This window comes from Scylla paramamosain, chromosome 19, assembly GCF_035594125.1.
Source record: "Scylla paramamosain isolate STU-SP2022 chromosome 19, ASM3559412v1, whole genome shotgun sequence".
NCBI classification, from domain to species: domain Eukaryota; kingdom Metazoa; phylum Arthropoda; class Malacostraca; order Decapoda; family Portunidae; genus Scylla; species Scylla paramamosain.
In genome coordinates, this window is record NC_087169.1 from 20,162,428 (window position 1) to 20,173,053 (window position 10,626).

A 10,626-nucleotide genomic window follows, 5' to 3' on the forward strand; every position below is an offset into this window, starting at 1 on the left:
AGTATCAGCATCATCACCATCGTTGTTTTATCATTGAAAAAATCATAAGTTTTCAGATATTTTTATTCATTTGTTAGATCACACAAGTCTTCATAATCATTGCCTTCTTCTCCTCGTCCTCGTCCTTCTCTTTCTTCTCATTGTGCTCCTCCTCCTCCTCCTCCTCCTCCTCCTCCTCCTGCATCACATCTTTATAATCACTGCCTTCTCCACTTCCTCCTCCATATCCCTCTCTTCCTCCTCCCCGTGTATCGGTAACTCACACTCATAATCACCCCACACTCACCTAAACAAGAACAACAACAATAATGGTCCCAGATGATCACAGCCACAGCAGCACCCTTCCCTCCCTCCCTCCCTCCCTCCCTCCCTCCCTTCTCATCCTTGCTCCCTTCACTCGCCGCCCGCAGCACTTTTTCTGTCACTTCCCATCTTCTTTGGTGCTAAACTTTTCCGCATCTTTTTGGGGTTCAGCTTCCCGATCGCCTGCGCTCCCAGAGGTATGGCGCCGATGGGAGGCCCCGGCGGAAGTCCAAACCTGAAGGAGACGATGAAGGTGAGACTCGGCGGGAGGGGGAGCAGTTTACGTATTAAGGAGGTCGGTAAAAGGCACAATAATGAATGAATAAGAGAAATTAACAAATCTTGCTCATAATAATGGTTCACCCCTTAAAAAAAAATAAATTACTGCAGAAACTGAATTATACAAAAAATTATTTACATGACCTATTTAGTCTGGTTAAGTTCAGCGTCCGTTTGGTTTTGTGGAGTTCGGTGTGAGGTTCTCGTGTACGTCCCTGATCCTCACAGGTGTGTTGGTTTCCGCAGTAGGTGATTAGTGTGAACATAAGACCGAATAATATATCATAGTGACGTGTATGGGGTGATGGTGGGGGGGGGTAAAGCATATGTCTTTAGGACCACAAACCTTCTATTGCTAAATGATATTGATCTATACTGGATATTTGTGATCAATAAACTAATTGTGTGTGTGTGTGTGTGTGTGTGTGTGTGTGTGTGTGTGTGTGTGTGTTTTCCAGACCCCTACAAAATGCGTCTGTAATTAGGAACTCTGAGTCAACAGTGACGCAGCCGCGCCTCACACCAGCGGCAGGCCAACTCGCTCTGGTGACCCACCCACCTCGGGGCCACATTCACACCTGAACTTCATCTCATAAATCACATTCCATAATGAATTACACCTTCTCAAAGACCGCAGCACCTGTCCCTACGCCGCTTGCCTCCACATGCTTCCTCCAGCCACCTTTCGCAGTTGCCTCCCGGAAACAGTTGCCTTGTTCAGCACACCGCAGCTGATTTGTTGACTTGCACACGCCCCGCACCCTCACACGCATACGTATTTTCAAAGTCGAACCCTACGTACGCCCCGCACCTACATGATGTGTGCACGGTGCGACGACACTGGTTGCGCACTGCGAGCACTCAAGGGATCCGCATTGATGGTCTAGTAAACACTGTGTGTGTGTGTGTGTGTGTGTGTGTGTGTGTGTGTGTTTGAGGAAACCAGACACTCACTTTTTCTCTATGAACTTCTGTTGCTTGTTCCTCAGCGCATCCAGGAAGTGAAACTCAGCGAGGGTGTACGAGCCGCAGCTTCCCCCTGCCTCTCCAGCCTGGAACCCGTCCACCTGCAAAGACAGCCGTGAAACAGCTGAGGGCCGGGCGCCGGGTGGGAAGAACTTCATCTTCTTTTTTCCTTTCAAACTTCCAGTCCCGCTCGGCCACGCCCTGCACACACACCTTATTGGACCACGGCTTCTGCTTCCCACTGAGACCCGAGGCTTCCTTCCTAACGAAGTTACAAGTGGTGACGAGCAGCGCCATCAGCTCCCGCAGCCTGGCCACCTCCGCCGCCATCCTGCGCCGCCCGAACGCCTCCACCTGCTGGTCAAACCTTTCCAAGAAGTGGTTGTACAGCAGGTAGTCCGGGGCGAGCCTCTGCTGCAGCGCCTGCCGCGACTCCTCACTGATGGAAGACTTGAACTGCGAGAGGAACAAAATGAGTCACCTGAAGGAGGGAGTGACTGAGTCACCTGAAGGAGGAAGTGACTGAGTCACGTGAAGGAGGGAGTGACTGACAGGCACTGTGTGCCCCCTCCCCTCCCTCCCGCCTCACCTCGTCCCTGAGGGAGTTGACCCGCAGCACCAGCACGTCGCGCAGCTCCCAGCACAGGTACTTGGCCAGCAACACCAGCGACTCGTCCATCCGCTCCGCCACCAGCACCAGCCCGAACTGCGCGTCTGCCCGCCGCACCTGTATGTATGTATGTATGCATGTATGCACATTCTGTAATGTCTGTACCTGTTCCCTTCCCCGTACAGATCCTAGCCCAAACCTTCTGCACACACACACACACACACACTTACCAGTTCACGGGTGGCAGTAAGGTTGCTCATGTCCTCCAGCGGCATCCCAAGGTCCCAGGTCATCTGGTTGTAGCCCACGTAGCCGTCAGTTCTGCTGGCGTCAATGAGGTTCCGCCTCACGTACTCGTCCAGCGTCAGGCCGCCTGCTCTTTCCTGTCACACACAAGACGCATTACAACATTTCGCTGCTGCCTGCTGTCTGGACGCCGCGTGACCCTTGACCCTCCTTACACACACAGCCAAGTGGATCACGATGGTGATAATAACAATAATAATAATGATACTACTACTGCTACTACTACTACTACTACTACTACTACTACTACTACTACTACTACTATTACTACTACTAATACTACAACTACTAATAATAATAATAGTAATAAAAATAATAACAACAATGATAATAATAATACCCCAATACTGGCGTAATCGAAGAGGGACTGGAAGAGGGCCGTGGGTTCCCTGACAATGGTGAAGTAGACGGTGTCTTCAGGCATGACTTTTTTCACCTGCAGGAGAGAGGACAGGCGTGTCACTCACACACTCATCACTGCACACTTACTGTGCAAACCAACTCACTTCAAACTGTAACTGACGCGTGCAGTAAAAACTGGAAAAGTGAACAGACACAACTGACAGCAGGACTCGGGACCCCAAAGTTCATTCGTGTACATTATCTCCTAGTCAGTTTCCTTGTGCTTTGTACATGAAATGACGGTAAAAATCATATTAAAATTGTAAACTCTGGAATTCCCTGCCTGTTTCTGAATCTCCTCCTTCTTATGACTACTTCTTTCACGAGGGAGATTTCAAAACACTTATCCTCCAATATTCGATTATTCTTTTTGACTTCAGTTTGGGGACCGGCACTTAAGTGGGCCTTCATTTCCAATTTTTGGTTGCTCTTGGCCAGAGCCCCACTTAAATAAAAATAAAGACTTTACACAATTCTATCGATACATTTGTTGTAACTTTACATCATTTGGCTTAATTTGTCCCGCTTCTCCCGACATCCGACGTCCAGCAGCGGACCAGCAGGAGACCTAAGATCTGAAGGGCCTCACTGGTGCCACGACGTCTCCCCCCCGACCCTTCCCCGACCCTTCACCGATCCCTCTCCACAGGGTTCCCTGTACCACCATCACCACCACCACCACCACCCACCTCCTCGTAGTTCCACTTGGTGTGAATGGCGAAGATGTTGGGCGTCACCTTGTTGAAGGGCGAGAACCGGACCATACCAGCTTCAAAAATGTGTCTTCCACCGCCAAAGTAGTTCCCCGTGACCGGCAGTGCGAAGTGGAGGTTGTGTTTGTCGCCATAGCGGAAGAGAATGTTCTGTGGAGAAGGGCGGGATGAGCTCCACAAGGTTTGCAGGTTATCCACTTGTGAAATCTTTAGTCGTTTTATATGAATTAAGACCATCTCCTGAAACACTTCTGCACCGCACCTCCACTACTTCCAAGAGGCTCTGGTTGAAGTTATACGAGGTTTAATTTAAGGGTGTTTTTTAACAAGATTTCTACATTATTAAGAGGAGAAACACTCTTGAAATCTCGGTCAATAATCTCTGTAGCCTTGGAAAATAGTCGTGGTGAGAGTCGCCCTCTCCAAACACACACTCGTCATTAATATTTGGCTTTATGTTCGCACTAATGACATGATGCGAATTTAAAATGTATTTATTTTAATGTGTGTATTTAGAATACTGTAGATCTATGTTCATGACAAAGAAGCTATTTAATGTGATTTAATAAACAGTAATAATAAGTGTTTAGTGTGTTTAAAGTGTGTTTAAAGTTTTTGGTGTGTGAGTGAACCTGAACCGTCTTCCCAGCGAGATACTCACCTGGATGGCGGAGGACGCACACTTATGGGTTTTGAGAAAGGCGACGTTGTTCCTCGGCGAGCAGGTGTTGAGCTCCAGCCAGGGTGGCCTGTGTGTGGGACGAGAGAGAGAGAGAGAGAGAGAGAGAGAGAGAGAGAGAGAGAGAGAGAGAGAGAGAGAGAGAGAGAGAGAGAGAGAGAGAGAGAGAGAATATTTCATAGTTAATGGATCATATAGTCAAATTAGTTACCTATAAAATTAATGGAAAGAAAATTATGACTCATTAGCTGAGCCTAATGAGAATAAAAAAAAATCTTAGCTCCTTCTTTCCTTGTAATACCTACAAGCTGAGCTGAAAGTAAATAAAAATTAAAATCAGTTAATAAACATCTCCACTTATCCACTCCCACACACACACTCAGAGAGAGAGAGAGAGAGAGAGAGAGGCACTCACTTTCCTGCAGATCGCGCCCCATCCATGAGCAGGAAACCATACAGCAGCGCCACCGCCACCGTGAAAAACACCAGACCCCTGAAGGTGAAGCGACACACCCTGAGCCGCACCATTGGGCAGCGGGGCAAACTCATCGTCCATCCCTTGCCGGCGCCGCACTGCTCCCCCTCTGCCACGTCCTGCCGTGAGCGATGGGTACTTGTACAAAGACGTTAAGTATTTAATACAGGGTTAGGCGGCCACGTGTGTCCACCATAAACACCTGAGGACACACACACACACACACACACACACACACACACACACACACACACACACACACACACACACACACACACACACACACACACACACACACACACACACACACACACACACACATACACACTAAGGCAGCCAATGATCTCACCTGCATACACACACACACACACACACACACACACACACACACACACGCTCTTTACCTCCTCGTGACTTGGCATTGATAGAGAGTGTTAAGATCACGCTACCATCTCCCTCTTCCTCCTCCTCCTCCTCCTCCTCCTCCTCCTCCTCCTCCTCGTCACACGTGATCCACCCCTTGATTTAATGTTCCCCAGACGATCCCAGCAATTTACCTAAAAAGAGGAACTAGTCACCTTCCATTATGGCGATCCCAGGCACGGAGAGCCAAGTGTGGAGTCACGGAAGATGTGGTGACTGACTCTCTTTATCTCCGGTATGTTATCATGTGCTTGAGGTTAGTATGTTCTTAATGCATTTTCTTTCTTCTTCTTAATGCATTTTTCTTTCTTCCTTCATTTCTTTTTTTCTATATTTACTTGTCTTTTATTTATTTTCGGTTGTATTTTTCCTTTTTTTTTTCATTGCAGTGCGTCTGATTAGTAGTGATGCACAGAATCTTCTCGCTTTGTCCTTCCTCGTAGTGATCTACATGTACGTTCACAGGATTAAGGTAAGTTAGTAGCACCTTGTCTTTTAATACCATACTACAACTTTTCTTTAAATTTATGTAGCACCTAATGTGTAGCACCCATGTGTCCTCCAATTTTAAATTATCCTTTTGGCCTTCCTTTTGGGATTGGCACCTCAGTGGGTCTTTTTTTAACGTTTCCGTCGCCCTCGTTGCTGTTAACCAGTGATCCTCTTATTAAATAATAAGTAAAGAATAAAAAAATGTTCGCAAGCACCTCTAGAAGTACGGCACATCCATCACACTTAAGCCACACCTCTCGTGTATCATTTTTTTTTTAAACATTTCCCTTTAGTCTCTCTCAGGCAGCAAGTGTTTCAGGCCCGTGTTCAATAACGCTTTTGTTTTCACCACAGCTATCTTCCAAGGCCACAGACATTATCAGTCAAGTTCTAAAAAAGTATTTTTCCTGCTTATAATGTAAAAATTTTGTTAATCTATCACTAGAATGATAGAAAAAAAAAAACACCCTTAAAATCTCCGTGCAACTTCAACTAGAGCCTTTTTAAATGTAGTGGGGATGCGGAGAGAAGTGTTCCAGAACATGGCCTTTACTCACATCTCCACTACACGCCATTACCTGTAGCCGCAAAGGTCTCGTGTTCTTCATCACTATATAACCAGGTACATAGACTGGTCTTTTTTCTCGATTTCTCGCTTTCTCGCTTCCCGTGTCCCTTATGCTAGCTTAAGGACGCTTCCCGTCCTTATGCTACGTATGTAAGCACAAGGCGATGTGTTTCATACTGGGACTGCTACGTGTAAGCCTGGTCGCTTCTTGCAGCTTACCTTATTTCTTATGTTCTTATGTTCTTACACAGCTGTGCCTCATTTCGACACACCTAATTCAGTCTACACACCTGCAAGGAAATGCAACGAAGCAGCTGTCCAATTTAAAATTCAGAAAGATTGGCTTTTCTCTTAATTTTTATGACACCTCTCATTAGCTAGAGCTGCCTTTGACATGAAGCTTGATGCCTGCCTGCCCCCTCCCCCCACAGCACCACCACCACCACCACCACGACCACCACCACCACTCCACATCAGCCTTCCTGCCCCTCTCCTCCTCCCCCATGTTTCTTATGCTTCCTCCATCCACTCAACGCCGTATTTGTGATATTTCTTTCCTTGTTCTTTTTTTTTTTTTATGTAAGAATGGGACTGGCGTTAGGCAAAAAAAAGAAAAATGAAAAGAAAAAAAGGCTCACTAAGGTGCCTTATTAAATATGAAGCAGACTGCACATACCTGTTAAATTATCCTTGATATATGGTTAAATAATTTCAGCTTTAGTCATGCTTCAATAAATCTTCAATATACTCGTTTTAATTTACCGGACACGTGTGACCGATTTGGATTTTCAGTGTGCGTCGCGTCACCGCGCCCCTCCAGGAAGTTATGAGGGGAGGGTGTTCCGTTACCCCGAGGAAGATGACGCCCACGGAGCAACCTGCCGCGTCATTACATATTGTTACCGTCATAGTTTGTGGCACTCACGAGTTTTTTTTCGTCACGGGGAGGAACGCAACAAAACACGCCCCGCTAAGTCTCCGGGGACTGGAAACTAAACCGGCACTAGCTTTTCTCCGCAACCCAAGGGAGTGTGAAGAGGCAGACGAGCACTGCGTAGGGTCATTCAAAATTTGTGGTGTTTTACTGTGGATCAGTGTACGTCGAGGCCGCGTAGGGGTGTAAAGGAGTTTATCTTTCTTCTGTTCAGCTCCTTCTACCTTCATCTTCCTCCTCTCATTTTTTTAACTCCGTTTTCTTTCTCTTACTCGCTCTTTATCAGTCATTCCCTTCCCATCTGCCGTTTTTTATTAATCTTTTCCTCCCTCGATCCTTTTCTGTGTATCACTCCTTCCATCTTTATCTTCCTCCTCTTAATCTTTCAGTTCCTTTTTCTTTCTCTTACTCCTTCTTTATTAGTCATTCCCTTCCTATCCGCCGGTTTTTGTCAGACTTTCCCTCCTTCCCTCTCTCCTACTCTCCATCTGCCACTGTCTTGTAATCACCTTCCACTTCGTTCTACACAAAGATTCCGTGAGACCACCACCACCACCACCACCACCACCACCACCACATCCTGACCTCCGCCGTTCCCAGCACCACGAGTCGTCGGCACCGGCCTGGCCACAGCACAGTTATACTTAAGGTCCCGTGTTCTCAACCGTTTCGGGAGTCTTAACGCGTTACTGCAGTTTTCAAGGGTTCTTTCATGATGCTGGCAGAAATTTAAGGAGTATTCAGTATTATTAATGGGAAAATGCCAATGAGAACCTCGATAATCACCTTTGAAAATAGTTATATGAGAATCCAAAGTCTTTTAAATTAAGACTTCGGTATAAGTAAGCTTGTTTCGTAAAGAGACTGTCACGTGTGGGTCTAACGGGTTCTTGCAGCTTCCCTTATTTTTTGTGCTCTTATATTCTAGGAGAGTGATTTTCTTTTCCCTGACGTCAAGTTGAAGGTGAAACGTGCGGGGTGATGACAGACACTGCACTACTAGCGTATTGCTGTGTTGTGGAAGATGAGCGGAATGTAGCGATGATTTGTATTTGAATTCACTCTCATTTCTCTTGTTGCCCTCTCCGGAGAGAATGAAAAAGGCAGCAGGAGAAGCGTTAGGAAGCAAAGTAGTATCTCTGCTTCATACTGTCTACCTCGCAACACTCCACTCTGCTTCATACCCTCTTCCTCGCAACACTCCACTTCCTGCTCCTTGACTACCGTGCCTGTATCTCTACGCAGTCATTGAACGCGCAGTCAATAACCGTAAAACAAATAAGTGTATTGCTCTTAATTAATGGCTTGCAGAGGTGGACTCGAGGGTGCATTCGTGCCTGCGCAAATAACAATAACATGGGGTCATATTCTGAAACACTACTGCGCCGCACCTCCTCCACTTTCAAAAGGCAGTAACTGAAGCTACACGGGTTTATAATAAGGGTATCTATACGGTTCTAGTGACAGATTAACACCATTTCTACATTATTAACACGAGAAACACTCTTGAGAACCCGATTTATCATCTTTGTGGCCTTGGAAAACAGTCGTGGTGAGAGCAAATCATTTTTTTTTTATACTGGTCAAGGTACTTACTTAACACTGAACAGGCCACAATCATGTTGTGATCTGAGCACGGACTCTGAAGCGCCTCGGGATCTCGGTCCTATAAGGAGTACCTTCCAAAGCCACGAAGGTTATTAGTTGGGTTCTCATGGGTTTTTTTTCCCACTCATGGTGCAAATTTCTTGTTAAAACTTTTCTCTCTCACGAAAATAGCCTTGAAAATTCCCGTTAACACGCTGGAACGCTAAGGAATGTGGTCTCTGTTAGGTGCAGATCATGTTGGCTGTGAAAGCTGTGTCACTGGGAGCTTTAAGAGAAGATTAGACATATTTATGGATGGATAAGATACGTGGTTATAAGTAGGTGCATTCATGCATGGGCTGCCACACATAGCCTGATAGCTTCTTGACGGTACCAGTGTGGACGAAGCAGGTGTCATTGGCTGTGGTGTCACGTGAGTGTTCAAAGGCTACACACATGCTATAACATGCTTTCTCGATCTAGAAATCGACCCCATCAACAACAGAATGGTCTTTATATACAACACTCGGCGCAAGGCTAGGGCAACCACGGCGGGCAATCTTAAAAATTCTTCTCCATCCTTCTCATTAACACGAAAATTTAATCGGTCAAATATTAAATCCTCTCGAGCAGTATGAAACAAAACACCACCGGCCAGACCTTACGAGTAATGCGGCGTGAGGAGAAAGTAACCCGGAGAGAGAGAGAGAGAGAGAGAGAGAGAGAGAGAGAGAGAGAGAGAGAGAGAGAGAGAGAGAGAGAGAGTTCACTTTCACTAATCTTCCTCCTCCTACTCGTCCTCCTCCTCCTTTTTCTTTTCCTACAGCCGGGTGAGTCGCTGTCCCTTCCCCGGCACTGACTTGCTGGGTGAGGCATTCTGAGACACGAGGCACGGATCCCTCACACTACTAGCTACTCCCCTCCACTCGTAATCATTGTTCTGAAACGCTTTGCTCTCTCACCACGACAGTTTCCAAGCCCCCAAAGATCATTAGCAGCACTCTCAACAGTGTTTCTCCTATTGATAATGTAAAAATCCCTAAAACCATAAAAATATCCTTAAGAATCAGTGTAATTTCATCTAGAGCCTTTTGAAAGTGGTGGAGATGCAGCGCAGAAGTGTTTAAGATGCATCACAGCCACCCTTCCCGAATCCTGCCGTCAGTCACGAAACTACGCAATGAAATGAAGGCACGAGGAGTTTTATTTTACCAGTTCATTTACTCATTTAGTTATAAGCACAATCACACGCGTCCCTCGTCCTTTCGCCGGTAAACTAATGATATGCGGCTGGCGGGTAAAATCGCTCACTATCATCACAGAGACTTTTTACGTAATCTAATCTGAGCTGATAGAAACTCATAACGATCAACTGATTTTCTATAATTCTCTATATATAAATGATAAAGAATGCAAGTTTACTGCGAAGCGAGCGTGATCCTGCAGTAACACCTACAATACAGTGAAGCAAAGGAGAAGCAAGCACGATCAAGCACGTTCTTCCTGCCAGTACACCAAACACACCTGACTTACCTTGAGACTGTCGGAGATGACCTTAGGCCTCATCAGGATCCCTTCGAGCACTCATATACTCATCACGTCTGCACACCGCCACGAAAAACTTGAGTGTGTGAGTCAAAGCGAGAGTGTGTGTGTTGCCTACCTCGAACACTTGAGCCACACATCTACCAGACAGTAAGGCAGCGGGGTGTGTAAAGCCACCCTGCTCAGTCTCCTCTTTGCTCTCTCCTCCAGCCCTTCACACTATGAACAACACCAGCAACACAACAATCTCCTCGTGCGCCAGGCAGCCGAGGAGGGAAGAAGGTATGAAAGTATATACAAGTAGTTGAGACAGCGGCATCTCCTGTCATCCAAAGCGCGACGGA

The 10,626-nt window shown here is 46.4% G+C and overlaps 1 protein-coding gene across 1 annotated transcript; it reads right to left on the reverse strand.

Annotated features, from left to right (window-relative positions):
• Positions 1–353: 353 nt before the first annotated feature.
• On the reverse strand, positions 354–10,547 carry LOC135109846 (galactosylceramide sulfotransferase-like). Its single transcript, XM_064021602.1, has 10 exons — positions 10,271–10,547; positions 4,674–4,852; positions 4,241–4,328; positions 3,556–3,729; positions 2,805–2,900; positions 2,389–2,541; positions 2,138–2,275; positions 1,762–2,004; positions 1,537–1,649; positions 354–538 (listed from the first exon to the last, which is right to left on the reverse strand). Exons 1-10 carry the CDS (start codon positions 10,301–10,303, stop codon positions 394–396), a joined length of 1,362 nt encoding a protein of 453 aa, XP_063877672.1. The 5' UTR covers positions 10,304–10,547; the 3' UTR covers positions 354–393.
• Positions 10,548–10,626: the final 79 nt, after the last annotated feature.

Coding starts and splice junctions, on each gene's coding strand:
- LOC135109846 (XM_064021602.1), bottom strand. CDS start 10,303: ATGAGGCCTAAGGTCATCTCCGACAGTCTCAAG. Junction 3,730..4,240: donor GTGCGTCCTCCGCCATCCAG/GTGAGTATCTCG, acceptor CCTTCTCCACAG/AACATTCTCTTCCGCTATGG. Junction 2,276..2,388: donor TTACTGCCACCCGTGAACTG/GTAAGTGTGTGT, acceptor ACATACATACAG/GTGCGGCGGGCAGACGCGCA.